Source organism: Dipodomys spectabilis, unplaced genomic scaffold (genome assembly GCF_019054845.1).
Source record: "Dipodomys spectabilis isolate Male_0828 unplaced genomic scaffold, ASM1905484v1 ptg000096l, whole genome shotgun sequence".
Classification (NCBI taxonomy): Eukaryota; Metazoa; Chordata; class Mammalia; order Rodentia; family Heteromyidae; genus Dipodomys; species Dipodomys spectabilis.
Window position 1 is genome coordinate 14035449 of NW_024870773.1, and position 16020 is coordinate 14051468.

Sequence of the window (16020 nt, forward strand, 5' to 3'; positions counted from 1 at the left end):
CTTACTCATTTCTGGCTCAGCAGTGAGATCAGCAGTCACAAAATTAGAGGGAAACAATCCTATGCCTTGATGAGTTTCACCTTTCCACCAGTTAGGATCACTATGAACAAAAAAGAATGCTTTACTATATTTTCATCTCTATAATTTTTTATCTTTTATACTATTTAACTTACTGCTAGATTGGAATCCCACAACAATCTACTAAAGAAGCCAATGAATGGATCTTCACTACCAATAAGAAATGAGGCCTGAAACAATCTCTGCAGGTCTGCATCTTTTTGAAGATCAGTGACTACTTTGAGAATCTAATGGAAAATCTATGAACCCTATCATCCTACTGCTTAAAAACTCAATTTTAGGTGGCTCAAGGGCTCCAGACTGTTGATCGTAAGATATAAAGGTAGACTAATTCACACTAAACCATTGTTCTTACTAGTACTCATTAGCAAGCTACACCATACCTCCCAGAGTACAATACTTCACAAAGAGCACACTTTCAGTATCTAAACACAAACACCATATATTTCTCCATGCTCACTACTTAGAAAGCAAGTATGTGGTCACTAAAAAACTCAAGTTTTGTGTCATTCTAAGTATCAAATTTTACAGCTTTCTGTATACATGAAAATGTTAAAATATAAATGCTACAATCTGATCTAAAATTTGTCTTTTGAAATCCTAATTTCCATGGTGATAGAGGGGTCTTTAGAAGAGGATTAGGTAATATGGAGAAAGTCTGGAATGGGATTGGTAATCTTATTCCCTACTTGTAATAAGAGGAACAATGGACTCTGGGGGATCTGTACTTTTCTTCCTTTACAACTGTAAGAAATGAATTTGTTATTTAAATCACCCAGACCACAGTGGTTTATTATGGCAACAAAAATGGCTAGTCAATGACAATACAGAGATAACCCTAAATCAATCTCAACTTATTTTTTAAAAACCACTTGCAAATTCTACTAGTACTGATTGTCACTTAAATCATCATCTAGCTGTAGTTTGAAAAAATGATGCACTTCTCTGTTAATGTAGCATAAAATCATTTTGTTCCACATGGATATTGTTCTGCATAAGTAAAATCAAGAAATTAGGAACTTCTTACAAAACTAGTATATTTTCTTTTTTGCTCTGTCAGTCATGGGGCTTGAACTGTGGGCTTTGGAGCTGTCCCTGTGCTCTTCAGCTCAAGGCAAGTGCTCTACCACTTGAGCCACACACAGCACCACTTCTGGTTTTCTAGTTTATTGGAGATAAGCATCTCATGGACTTTCCTACCCCGGCTGGCTTTGAACTTTAATCCTCAGAATCTCAGCCTCCTGAGTAGCTAGGATTACAGACATGAGCCCCCAGCGCCCAGCTCAAAAACTAGTGTATTTTCTAAAGTCAATGTATTTTCTAAAATGTTTAAAATGATTTAACCATCTGTATTTTTAAGTGGAACCACAAATAGGCTTACAAAAAAATATAAAATCTTAAAAAATGAGACAAAACCCTAAGCTACAAAATAAGAATATATAAAAGACAGAGAAGCAAATAAATTATCATCTAAATATCTGGTTAATATTTTGATTACATCTGGTAACTGCATTAAAGAGTAATAATGTGAAACACAAAAGTATTGCTTATATTTTCACAAGAATTATAATTGTAACTTATAACTAATCACTACCTGTCATCAAGAACTGTAATAATTTCTCCAGCTTTAAACGTAAGTTCATTATCTTCAGCAGCTTCAAAGTCATAGATGGCCCGAACTTTTCGGCCTTCATGTTGGTGATTAGTTAGAAGACTGGAGGTGCTTGGGTACAAAGTGGAAAGGGTAGTTGACTGCTGCCTTTGCTCCTTGAGGGACAGCTCAATGGCTGGAAAATAATGAGTTTTAAAGACCCCGACAATCTCAAAAGGTACAAAACATAACTCACGAACAAGTAACATTTTTTTTCCTCACAGTATAGAAAAAAAATAGGACCAAACTTCACATAGTGAACACAAATCATTATGTCAATTATGTTCATTCACTCACAAGTGAAAATATAAAGATAAATCTTAAAAAACTGTTCATGACTATTTTGGCCATGGGAGACTATGATTTGAACTCAGGTGTTCATGCTTGCTAAGCAAGCACTCTACCTCTTCAGCCACTCAGCCAGGCCCTGACTATTACTTTTACTGAAAAAGATAAAAGTTTTAATTATGCTAGACAATAAAAATATACTTTTAAAGAATGTTTAGTAACAGATATTTAATATTTTAAGTTCTCAAAATGATCATCAAAATCACCTGGAAAATTTAAGTGTTTCAAGTTCACCTAGAACTTATTGTTACTTCAAACCCATCAGTCACAAAAATTAAACTTGTGCCAGTATCAACTGTTTTCAGGAAATTATAAATATTCAGAATTAAGCCTCAATACATTGTGTATGGAGAAATAAAATCATTCAAACATTTAGCAAAGTTGAAAACACATCTCTTCCATTATCCAACAATATCACTTAGTCATCCATAGTATTATATACATATGTGCAAGAAAACATGTAGATGAACATTTACCACACACTGTCAGTATAAAAAAAAAACCAGAAAGAACACAAATGCCTACCAGTAGAGAACAGAAAGGATATAATATGCTACTTCATTGGAATTATTAAATATTAAAACAAATTAACTTATAGGGTCTCATCATAAACAGATTTCAAACATAATAAAAAAAATCAAGTTGCATGTGGTACTTCCAAAGTACTGCTTATAAAAAAAAGAATTTGGTGAGCAACAAAAGTATGTGATATTGGTTTTTGGATATACAATGTAATGAAAATACAAAAACATAGACTGAAAGTACATACATGGTAGTAGTTGCCCCTGAAGAGGAAAGAAATGGCACTAAAGAGGGAGTAGGGTATATTTCTACTTTAGTTGTAATTTTCTTTTATCTTTCAATATCTAAAGGAAAATCTATGGCCAGAGGCATGGCTTAGTGTAGAGCATCACGCAAGGCCCTAAATTCAAGACCCAACACCACCATCACCACAATAATAACAACAAAAATAAGAAGCTGCTTAGTTTTCTTAACACATCCAGGGACATACCTTTTGCTAAGTCTTCTTCTTCCTTTTTGTTGGCTGCAGTTCCCGGATCCTTGGCTGCTAAAGCTGGACTTGCTTTTGCTTGTTCTGCAGCCTGACACACACACACACACACACACACACACATACACACACACACACACACACAAAGAACACAATATTTGAGAGTTCTCTTAAATTCCCCAACAAATACCTAGTCTAAGAACTTGTATCCATCTACTACTTTCAACAAACTACTATAGATTTCTAAAAGAAGAATCCAATCTGAAAAATATTCCACCTTACAAAGGAGAGGGAACAGTCAAAATCAGGAAAAAGAGAATAAAAAGCATCTGGACACTTAAAAGTGAAAAGCAAGCTTGGTGCCAGTGGCTCACACCTGTATCCCTAGCTACTGAGGAGACTGAAATCTGAGGATTATGGCTGGAAGCCAGCCTGGGCAGCAAAGTCCATGAAACTCTTTCTCCAATTAAACACAAGAAAACTCAAAGTGGTAGAATGTTGGCTAAAGCAAAAGAGTTGTGTGTTTCTGCTCCACTCACAGGGAAATGTTTTTGCTTTTACAATTAACACTCGACTGCCAATTGTATCCAAGCAATAATATAAGAAAATCAAATAAAATTACTCAGATCTGAAAAGAAGAAAAAAAAAAAACACTTTTTTACAAATAGAAGATGGAGCAGTATAGAGAAAATAAATCTTATGAAACCTACAAAAACCGAGGAGTAGGGAGTTTAATTACTACAAAGACCAACTGTATTCTTACAATTACTACAAAGACCAACTGTATTCTTATATACTTGAACAGATAATCAGAAATTTATACTAAACAATAATGTCAGCATCAAAAATAGTAAATACTTAAGGATTGCGAATGACTGAACAACTATCAAAAGCACGGGAGTAATAATGATATTTGTTATCTTCATTGTGATGATATTTGTAGTATGCTTAGGTTAAAAGTTTCCATTGATGAATTTATTCAATTGTACTTTTAAAAGGTACAATTTTATTTCAATAAAATAATAAAAGTAATTTTATTATTTTGGGAGAAATAATTTGTTTTACTTAAATGTTAAGTATTAAGCAGAATTATATTTAATAAATTTGATACTGAAAGGTAGAAATACTAAAAAGAAAAAAAAAAGAGCTCAGGGACAGCACCCAGGCCCTGAGTTCAAGCCCCATGATCAACTAAAGAAAAAAAAGTGAAAAACTCTTTTTGCGTACAAGGTTAAACTGAGAGGTTAGAAGATGGAAGCAGATGATTATTTTAAAAACAAACAGTTCAAAACACTTACTTCAGTAGTTATCTCTTTATGAACAACCTGAAGTGGCCTAAAATGCTATTATAAACTAAAATTTTGGCAGTATACTACTGCTCAAATTAAACATAACTTATATAAGTAAGAATAGTTATATATCTTATAATAAAAATAAACATATCTTATATAAATAAGATAATGTACAGTAAGTACACATACAATGTGATTCACATGTCTAGAATGACAAGCTTCTCATTTTTTGCATGCATTCACTCCAAATCAAAATTCAGCTTGTTTTGCCAGGTTCATTTCAACCATTCTACCAGACACTAGAAGCTGCTAGCAGCTCCTGAGCAGCCAATGTACTGGCCTATACCCCATTTACTCCAACTTACAGTATTCTTCCTCCTCTAGTTACATCACTGGTTAGTCAACTCTTTAGTCAACTCACCAATCAGCAGGCAGCTAAAAGCATCACTTTCTCCTAAACTCTGTAATTATACATTCTCTTCTGTGTTCCTCTAATAACACTGTCAAACAAGGTATGATGAAATGGTGATTAAAAAGCCAAGTTTTGGAGTCAGGCAAACATGGTTTCAAATCCCATTTCCACTACTTTTTAACTGTATTATCCTCATAAGGCTTATCGATGAATAACATTTTGTATAACAAGTTCTAGAATAGGTATAAAAGATGCAATTCTATCAAGTATCTGAATTGTCTGGTTCTCTGAAGTCAATCAACTGTTATATAAATACACATTGCTTCTGGTATCAACATATTTTGGATTACACTGAATAAAACTGTCCCTTAATTATAGATTTCAAAATTATTCTTAGTAAACGCCAACTAACATGAAAATGCCTCAAAGCACTATAAAATTCATCATAAACTGATTTTTTCCCGTAAGAGAAAAATGTCCTTTGCTTCCATGCTCTCTCAGATATATTCCTAGATTTTCACAATCTTAAGAGCACTCCAAAATGGAAATGCTGTAGAAAGAAAATCTAGATATCTGTGGGTGAAAGCAGTAATCTACAAAACTCCTTGAAGTACTGAGATGGCAAGTCCTTCATAGAGAGGGTGTTCCCGTCATTATTTCACACCACTCAACATTTGTCCTGATCCAGACACTACAAGACAGGCACTATATTAAATACCAAACATTTTTGGCCAGCTACACATCAGTTGGGCACCCTAAAGGATGCTATCTAAAAAACAAATACAGAAGATATCACTTCATCTTTTTCCTATATGACATAAATCAAAGATTGATCCCATTAAATCAACAATGTTGGGGTAGGGGAGGAGTAAACCAGTTCAATCATATCAGTTGAGCAAGAAGAAGAGGACTTATATTCTGGTTCTTATTAAGGAAAAGCAGTTTTGTATGCATCTCTTTCATTTCTTCCTCCTATCTCCTTTTCATTTTTAATATAATTTCCTAGTAAAAACATCTTAAAACTCATCCCTAAAGTTTAAAGATACACGGATATCTGAGCTGTCATTCTTTGTAGATAAAATTATAGCATTATGAAAATTTACTGAGACCGTTATAGGACTACCTGATTTAAAAAAGTAATTCTGATTGTAACTACGTTAATCTATGTTAAAAGGTTTGCAATTGCAAGCCACTTGATTTATAAAGGTGAAATAGTGGGAGAGATGAAGATGGGACAATGGCATATTCCACTATGGCATTTTAGGCACCTCTGAATTTAAGACTAACATAAAAGTAGCAGGAATGCAGTAAAGAAAATGTCAAACAAACATGCTACTATGGAAATGCAAACCGTAACACAAGAGACTTTCAAAATACCTGAGAGCCAATAGCTGGGAAGGTAACTCCTTGTTCCTTAAGGTTTTTAATCATTGCTGATATTAGGCTAAGCTGAGGGTCATTCTTAAATTCATCTGTCCACTCCACCATTAGCGCCTTTAATTTCTCACAAACTTTAGGATGACCCTAAGGAATAGGGAAAAAGAATATAAAGTACCTATTTCTTCACTAGACATTTAATATAGACATTTAATACAGAAATGTTAGAAAATTACAAATTATTTATTTCAAATATTTGAAATAGAGAAGTCATATATATATATATATCTTTCTGAATCATAATTTATTCCTATAGACCCATGTGAAAATAAGAAAATGCAATTATTAGAAATGTCGTTTAACATATATATAAAATTATATCTGAATCACTTCAAAATTCAACATTAGATATGCAATAGCTTAATTATGAAAATCAGAAAGACATGGATTTTTAGAGAATTCTGCAACTAAAATATACTTTACACATCAGAAAGATAAATTGGTTTATTTTTATCTTGCTTTTTGAAGACCAATGGAAAACTGTCAGGGACAGAATTACTGGTACAGTTCCTCAATTCCTTTTTTTTCTTGGCCATACTGGGATTTGAGCTCAGGGCCACACCTTTTTAAATTAGGTACTCTAACCCTTGAGCCCACGACTTCATCCCTTTTGCTTTAGTTATTTTTCAAATAAGGTTTCCTGTTTATGTTTAGGCCATCCTGGAATATGACATTCCTATTTAGCTTCTTGCTAATGGGATGACAGAAATGTATTGTCATACCCAGCTTTTATTAGTTATGATAGGGTCTCAAGAATTTGAGTTTTTGTTTGGTTTTTGATTTGGCCTGGTTGCCACTGTATCATGATTCTCCCAATCTCTGCCTCCCCACTTCCCAAGTAGCTAGAACAAATGTTTACTAAGAAAACTCATATTACTTACTAATTTTTTTTTAATTCCCTGAATTGTAGAACTGAAGTTTTGGTCTCACATGCAAATAAGTTGGCAATTTCAAGGCCACCCAGGTTCCCCTACTGTGTTTCTGTGTCCTGGAGAAACACAGAACATTTTGACCTCTGTGTGGTCTGGCCAGCTACCTATTTTCTTCTACATACTTGCACCCAAACAAGGACCCTAAACATTCCCAGGCATGGATAAAAATTATCCAAGTTGTTGTATGAAACACTGAAAGATCAAAGATGTTGGTAAACAAACACTTGCCTTTGTCTGAGGTAAATTTCTTAAACCCTCATAGAAACTCCATGTCCTGACCACCTCATTCAAGATAGAACTAAACAGAACGTCCTTTTCTCAATGTCATCAGAAGAGCACTGCCAGCCAACGTACAGAAGTCAATGTGACAAATGCTTTGAAACAATCAGTGCTTCTCCCTTTGGAATCATAGTGGCCCATCTAAGGATGGTTTGGGACAATCGCTGGAAGAAAATTCCCAGCCATCACTTTTGGGGCAACTGAAAATTTTGGCTGACATGATAATGATAGCATTATAATGCTAAAACATATACAGCACTAAAATCCTGTAATGACTATCATGTATGATGAAAATTCAACAATGCCTCATATTCTGGCAGTCTTTTCTAAAGAGGTCAACATTAGAAAAATAGTTCTGTGGCTACAAAAAAAAAAATGATGACAAAAACTATGCCTAAAATACATGGATATTATTTAATTAGATAAAGAAATATGTTTTCTTAGATGAAAGAAATGAAGATGGGAAAAGTTAAAACTCACTTTATTGTGGCTTGAAAAAAATCAACTCTCAGGCTGGGAATGTGGCTTAGTAGTAGAATGCTAGCCTTGAGACAGTGCCCAGGCCCTGAGTTCAAGCCCCAGGACTGGCCAAAAAAAGAAAAAAAAATCAACTCTCAAATTAATATGGAAAGCATAGAACAGACATATAGTCGCAACATGGCCTAGGACACACACAGAATAGTCCTTTGTGATTGGAAATGTGTAGAGCAGAACATTAGAATACATGAAGAAGACTATCTTAATTTCCAAAATAACACTACATACCTTATTTAATACGTTGCTTACTTCACTAGCAAAATCTCGTGAACATACTTCTAAATGAAAAATTTTGCCACAGTTTGATACACATGCTCCTAGAAGCTAGAAACATAAAATCAGAGGTTAAAGAGGCTCAATTCTGGCAAATACTTTCCAGTACAGCTTAAAATGAAACAACTTACAGTCAGAGCTTGCATAGCAACATGGGGGTCTTTATGGTTCACTCGCCTCATAATAGACCGGAGACAATCTTTAGGACTGCAAAATGAGAAACATAATGGTTAATAATATATCTAGCCTTCCCCTCCTCCTTAAGTTTTGGCAGCCAACAGACTACTATACAAAAGTAATGATATGGTAGAGTAGTCTAATTTTTATTAATGATATGTTTAAAAAACTGTACACTAACTAGTTCCTTTCAAATTTTTCAAATAAAATTAACTCTCTTGCTTACTAATCATAGTTTAGACATTTCAAGCTAATTGTACATGGAAGGGTTTTAAAAATAGGCCTTGGTAGGCCTAAGACTTACAGCTCCAGCTGTGATGGAATTAATGTGACCAAATTTATATTCCTGCTGTACAATTAGAAAACTGAGAAAATAAGTTTTAAATATATATGGACAAATGTGTCCCACAGTAGTAGGTCCAGCTTTCTCTGGGCCTAAGCCATGCCTGATCACCTCCAGGAGCTGGCTACAGTGGGTCAGCCGCTGTTCTACAACCACCACGGGAAAGAGGAAGTACAGACAAGCCCACGGAGTGGAATATGCCAGTTAGGCACTCAAGAAATCTGACACTCAAGGACATTGCACCCCATATGGAGACTGTTTACAGGGATGCAAGAGTATAATTAAGACATTCCTTCTTGATAAGGACAAAACACTGTGGAAGTTTCCCATGTTGTATCTTCCTCAGTGGCTTCTGACTGCTGGTCCAATTTCCAACCTATTCCTCTAAGCTCACTCCCCACCTGCCCATATCTTAGAACCAGGGAAGGTACATCTCTTCTGGCTTTAAGTCAAATGATATTGCTGTCAATTTCTTTTAAAGGAAAAAATATCTGATGTAATAGTTGTATTATACTATACATAATAATCACATTTAACAGATTTACACACACACACAAATGTTAGACATTAGGCTATAGGCAGTACTGTTGAATAATTCCCCAAGGAAGAAGACACATTATTTAAACTATAGGGTTGTCTCAACCTCCTTCCTATATTAGTGTATACTCACTACCTAACTGCAGATCACAGTGAAAGGATGGTGATCCCAAGAAGAGAGTAAGCAATATCACTAAACTGAGTAGAAAGAAATCAAAATTCAGGAAGCATGAAAATGGATGGCACCATCCCATACGGTAGGGCCCAAATGGAATGAAAATGGTAAACAGAGAAAGTTTATTAGCAGTCATTATCTCTGCTTTTTGACCTCCACGATGCAAGCTGCTGTGCTTTGCAGTTCCTCCTCTGCCATGACGGACTGATACCTCTGAAAATTAGCCAAACGCCAGTGGCTCACGTTTATGATCCTAGCTATTCAGGAGGCTGAGATCTGTGGATTGTGTTTCAAAGCCAGTCCAGGTAGGAAAATCTGTGAAACTCTTGTCTCCAATTAACCACCAAAAAGCCAAAAGTGAAGGTGTAGCTCAAGGGGTAGAGTACCAGCCATGAGCAAAAAAGCTCAGGAACAGTGCCCAGGCCCAGACTTCAAGTCCAGGATCAGCACAAAAAAAATAAATAATAATCAGTAACTATTATCATTTTATTCTTCAAATACTATTAAAGTCAAGGATTTACTACCAAAATATATCCATCAGCCAAGAAAATAGTTACATTGTGCTTTCTACTTTTGGTCAACTCTCTTTAGCTAAAGCTAAGGAACAGCAATAAACATATAAAATAATAGCACAATTTAATTCAGAAGTCAATTATAAATCTTAATTCAACTACCACACTACATTACATATGTAGACACAATCAACATTAACAGAGAAAAGAAATTTATTGTAACACTTGATAAAGAAAACTGCTGTTAGTCTAAAAGTTCTCTTGATTTCTAAACAGACCAATTTATCATATGACCTAATTGGCATTCTTCACTCCTTACTCATAACTGGAACGGCACACTAACAACCATATGACTATCTTGACAAGCCTGAAATTTTTCAGGGTTTTTACGAGTTTTAAGTCCAGAATAATAAAATATGGATTTTCCTATCTAAAGCAAAGAGGGCTGGATCTACTCAGCTACCTGAGATTTATATAATAATTACAATTATGAAATAATTTTTATTTAATAGTTTAATTATTGAAGTGTGCCAAATATTCTATATATAACTAACCAAAACTGATGCTAAACTACAAAATGATTTCTAAGTTTGTCCTATACTAATAGGCATAAATGAAACACATTTTTTAAGAGTGACAGGATATGAATGCAAAATAGTATATACAGTATGATAGTTATATATGAACAGAAAACATGTTTATGTAATGGAACAATGGAAACATACAAAAGCAAAAGTTACTGCCTATCGGACATAGTGGTAGAAACAGCATGAGAGCACACACTGTAAACCATCACACTTAGGAGACTGAGGCAAGAGGATCAAAACGCTAGGACAGCTTAAGCTACATATTGAGACCTTGTCTCAAAATCCTAACAAATTAGGAGAATTTTTTCACATCATTGCAAGCCACATTTCTGAATCACAGTTTTACCCAAGTAAATTTCACAACAATCGCCCTTTTCCCTCTGAAAACATGAGATTTTCTGAAATACAATTATAAGACAAATGGTTTCATAGAAATCTGGAGGCAAGGGAGGAGAAAAATAGGTTTAAAATAAAATACATTATTCCATTCATTCTTTAAGTAATTCTACTATATACTACTAGGAAATCATTTTAATTGAAAAAACACAGAGAATTACTTAAATATAAATGATTTTTCCCAACCAACCCTATTCTATTCTCTACTTTTGATAAAATTGTAGGGCAATACCAAATGGTAACAAATCTGGATCCTTAAAAAATCCAGATTGTTGTCTAATACACAATCACTTTGTACACTGCATTCTATATATTTTCTCTACTTTAAACAACTTGATATGAATCTGTATCATTAGGACTCATGTTCTCTATTCCTTCTCATCAAATTACATCTACCAGTCTTTACTACACTACATCGACCCTCAAAAATATCTCATTGGCTGGGCACTAGTCGCTCATACCTGAAATCCTGGCTACTCAGGAGGCTGAAATCTGGAAACCAGACTAAGCAGTAAGGTTCGTGACACTCTTATCTCTAATTTAAACACTAAAAAAGCTAAAAGTACAGCTATGACTAAAGTAGTAGAGTGCAAGCCTTAACCACAATAGCTTAGGGACAAAGTTCAAGCTCACGGGCAGACACCACCACCAACAAAAAGAATATCTCACTGACAAACTACAACATTTTTCTATATTCTTATGCTACCACCAGAAACACATTTCTAAACAAAATTATTTACATTCCTAAATAACATAAACCAGACCTCAGAAATTCTTCTGCAACTACTCATTAGATGATTTAAAAGAATGAAAGCAAATATAAGTGTTAGGAGCAGCTGCTGGGTGGGTAGAATGAGTTACTGTGCAGTGGTCACAGTATGAAGGTACTTAATGCCATTGAACAGTTCACTTACAAGTGCTTAGGATAAGTTCTATTTTATACATAGCATACCATAATAAGAATAGCAAGTCATATTAGGAATGATTCCATAAGTACCCACCATCTCCTATTTAACAATATCCAAGTACAGCAAGAAAGGAACAACACAACTGTGTATGTAAAAATATCCTTAAGAAAAAAAACCTTATACATGAGAAGTTACTGAGCACCTAATATTTTTAAAATTTTCAGTAATATTAAAATGGTACCAATTTTTATTTAATCCTTTTCAAACAACTCTTTATTAACAATACCTATGAAGAGTTATCCATGCAGATAAACTAATAAATGCATGGAAATTAGGATATAAAAGAACTTAAGGATTGTGGAGGGTAGAAAGAAGAGAATGAGAATGAGGGAAGGAAACTGATTAAAGAACAAATAAAACTACCTATCATGAACTTACTAAAGTTGACGATATTTCCTAAATAGGGTTGGATTCGGTGTTATTTCAATTAAAATCCCCAAATAGTAACTCAAATATTGAGGAATACCCTGAGAGAAAGCACATAGACTAAATTTTAAAAAGTAAAAAAATGAACTTGTACTTTGACTTGACAAAAGTAAAAACAAAATCCAACAGGAAACTCTCTTAAAACTAGGGATCACCTACCTAACTTTCTAAGGTTTGGTGGTACTGGAGTTTGATGGTATTGGACTCGGTCTTAAGTTTGCTAGGAAAGTTCTATGACTTTAACCATACTGAAGACCTGGGGTTCAAACTCAGGACTTTGTATTTCTAAGTAAACGCTCTTACCACTTGAATCATGGTCCTTGTAAAAAATCAATCTTTCTCAGGTGCTGGTGGTTCTCACCTGTAAACCTAACTAAGTACTCAGGAGGCTGAGATCTGAGGATCCCAGTGTGAAGCCAGGCTGGGCAGGAAAGTCCGAGAGACTCTCATCCCCAAGTAACCACCAGAAAACCAGAAGTGGTGCTGAAGCTTAAAATGGTGGAGTGAGCAAAAGAGCTTAGGACAGCACCCAGGTTCCAAGTTCAAGCCCTATGATCCCCTCGCCCTCCCTAAAAATCTGTCTTTAACAAGTTGATTGTATTATCAAATATACGATAAAAGTATTTCAATCACCTGAGTGCCGGTGGCTCACACCTGTAATCCTAGTTATTCAGGAGGCTGAGATCTGAGGATCACAATTCAAAGCCAGTCCGGGCAGGAAAGTCCCTGAGACTCTTATCTCCAATAAACCACCAAAAAAAAAAAAAAACGGAAATGGTGCTGTGGCTTAAGTGGTAGAGTACTCGCCTTGGGATAAAGAGCTGAGGGACAGCGCCCAGGCCCAGAGTGCAAGCCTCATGACCAACCAAAATATATATATATATATATTTCAATCATATTCAACCCCTTTAGCACTCTCCTTTTTTCCCTGCCCTCTCACTGATTTCTATCCCCAAAAAGTCTCTGTTTTATATTTGTATTAGTCTTTTTAAGTCCAGATTCTACATATGAGATAATATGTAAAAAAGCAAAAAAAAAAACAACCCTAGAGATCATTAAATTTCAAGTATGTGAGAAAACAAAAATATCTAATAAATACTTCTGATATATAATGCTCATATAAAGAAAAACAAATTGACCTCTACACCGTCATCATATATCACACAAAATTTCTAATAGGTTTCCAATTAAAAATGAGAGAATATTTCTAGTAATAAAAGGGAATGTCTTTTGAGCTTAAGTATCTGACCAATTATAAAGTATCTGCAATATACCACAAAAGAATAAATAAAAACCAATGGAATGCAAAGAAATGAAGGGCTGTAGCACAGTCCTAGGGAGAGAAGGAGGCAAGAGGATCACCAGCTAGAGTACAGCACAGGAAAAGAAAAGTGACAAGTTAAGAAATGGCACTGCTGCTCAGTGGTAGAGCACTAGTCTTGAGCTGAAGAGCTGAGGGACAGTGCCCAGGCCCAGAGTTCAGGCCCCACCACCACCACCAAAAAAATAAATTAAAAAAAAATATATGTAGAATAATATAGAACTTGGTAGTAACAAAATAAATGTGAAAGTGACTGCTGTTGATTGTTTTTTTTTTTTGTTTGGTAGGTCGTGGGGCTTGAACTCTGGGCCTGGGCACCTGATAGTTGAAATTTTCGAAAGTGAAGAAAAATAAGGAAAACATAAGGAACATCTGTGTTTAAGGGGAAAGGAAGAGCCTAAGGCAGTTCCAGAGGGTTTAGATCCCCAGTTAAGGAATGGAGCATAAAGCAAGTGTATACAAATAAGCTGGGACACCAGTGATCCCAGCCCAGGCAGGAAAGTCTGTGAGACTCTCATTTCCAATGAACTACCAAAAAGCCAGAAGTAGAGCTTCTGTGGTTCAAGTGGTAGAGTACTAGTACAAGCCTTGAGCAAAAAAACTCAGGGAAGCTGGATGGTGGTGGATCACAACTGTAATCCTAGCTACTCAGGAGGCTGAGATCTGAGGATCACGGTTCAAAGCCAATCCGGGCAGGAAAGTCCATGAGCCTCTTATCTCCAATAAACTCCAGAAAACCGGAAGTAGCACTGTGGCTCAAGTGGCAGAGTACTAGGGCTTGAGCTGAAGAGCTGAGGGACAGCACCTAGGCCCAGAGTTCAAGCTCCATGACCGACCAAAAAAAAAAAAAAAAAGAAAGAAAGCAGTACAGGGACAACACCCAAACCCTGAAATCAAACCCCAGGACTGGCACAAAAAACAAAAAAGTACACAAATAAGACACTAACACTGTTTATGTTATCAGTATAGGGATTAGAAAAATTATTCATATGCACTCCAGTTAATCTGTTCAAGTGTATGGAAAGCTCTACAAATGGGCAAAAACTTTAAGCTTTTATTCACCTTATCTCTTTTAATCTGATTAAATCACTGGTCAGTTCAACAGAACATTACAGACATGACAAAGAAAACAACTCAGACATAATCATGAACCCTGGAAACTGAGAAATCACTATGATTCTAAAGTCAGTGGGAAAATCTAGATTTCAGAAGAAAAATAATAGAATGGAATGAAGTATCAACTTTATACCAGTCACATCATCTCCCAGTCCTTCATTTTTTATTTTATTTTTTGTCGGTCATAGGTCCTGAACTCTGGGCCTGGGTGCTGCCCCTTAGCTCTTCAGCTCAAGGCTAGCACTCTACCACTTGAGCCACAGCACACCTCTTCTGGCTTTTTCTGCTTATGTGGTGCTGAGGAATCGAACCCAGGGCCTCATGCATGCAAGACAAGCATTCTACTACTGAGCCACCTTCCCAGCCCCCAGTCCTTCATTTTTATAAACAGGATGAATAAAACATTCTTGAAACTTTCAGCACTTACCCAGTGCGTGACTGGCCAACCTTATCACAAATATCCAAGATGAGGCCCCAGTCTTCAGCAGTGTTCATCTCACTGGTTGCTTTCTCTGTAGATTGTAAAAGGAATGCAGAAACATGACTGTAAAAATCATTTTATGTAATCACATTCAAATCACCAACCTGTAACTTAATCAAGTCCCAACAATTGTCAACACTTTATAAGATTTTCATATCCATTTTTAAAAGATGAAGGTAAAACCTTAATATGTCACAAAACTGTTCCCCAGTCACCTTTCAGTTATTTAGCATAAAATAGCTGCCATTGGTCTTCCATTATTAAAAAAAAAGTTTGGGGCTGGGGAGGTGGCTCAGTGGTGGTAGAGCGTTTGCCTTGCATGCCTGAGGCCCTGGGTTCGATTCCTCAGCACCACATAAGCAAAAAAAGAAAAAAGCCGGAAGTGGCGCTGTGGCTCAAGTGGTAGAGCACTAGCCTTGAGCTGAAGAGCTGAGGGACAGCGCCCAGACCCAGAGTTCAGGCCCCACGACCGGACCCAAAATAAGTAAGTAAATAAATAAATGTTATAGTGAAGTCTATCCCATCTACAAATATACTAGAGTAAGAACTATTTTCATTTTCAAAAAATTCTTAGCTTTAGTTGCCAATCTCTATTAGAATGTTTCAGATAATCTATTATCCAGTTTTGTTGCTTTAGTTGAGGCTACAGAAACAATAACAAAAAACAAACAAGGTTTGTGCATTTGCCTTAAAAACTTGGCTTCACCATAGAGGTATATATAACAGACTG

At 35.6% G+C, this 16020-nt stretch overlaps 1 protein-coding gene across 1 annotated transcript in view; it reads right to left on the reverse strand.

Annotated features, from left to right (window-relative positions):
- The window catches only part of Stam (signal transducing adaptor molecule), a 42377-nt gene that overhangs the window by 13226 nt on the left and 13131 nt on the right, over positions 1-16020 (reverse strand). Inside the window, exons 2-8 of the mRNA XM_042686074.1 lie at positions 15237-15321; positions 8383-8458; positions 8207-8302; positions 6171-6317; positions 3090-3180; positions 1673-1865; positions 6-100 (exon numbers count right to left, since the gene is read on the reverse strand). Coding sequence (XP_042542008.1) covers positions 6-100; positions 1673-1865; positions 3090-3180; positions 6171-6317; positions 8207-8302; positions 8383-8458; positions 15237-15321 — 783 coding nt within the window. The remainder of the gene's footprint in view (positions 1-5; positions 101-1672; positions 1866-3089; positions 3181-6170; positions 6318-8206; positions 8303-8382; positions 8459-15236; positions 15322-16020) is intronic.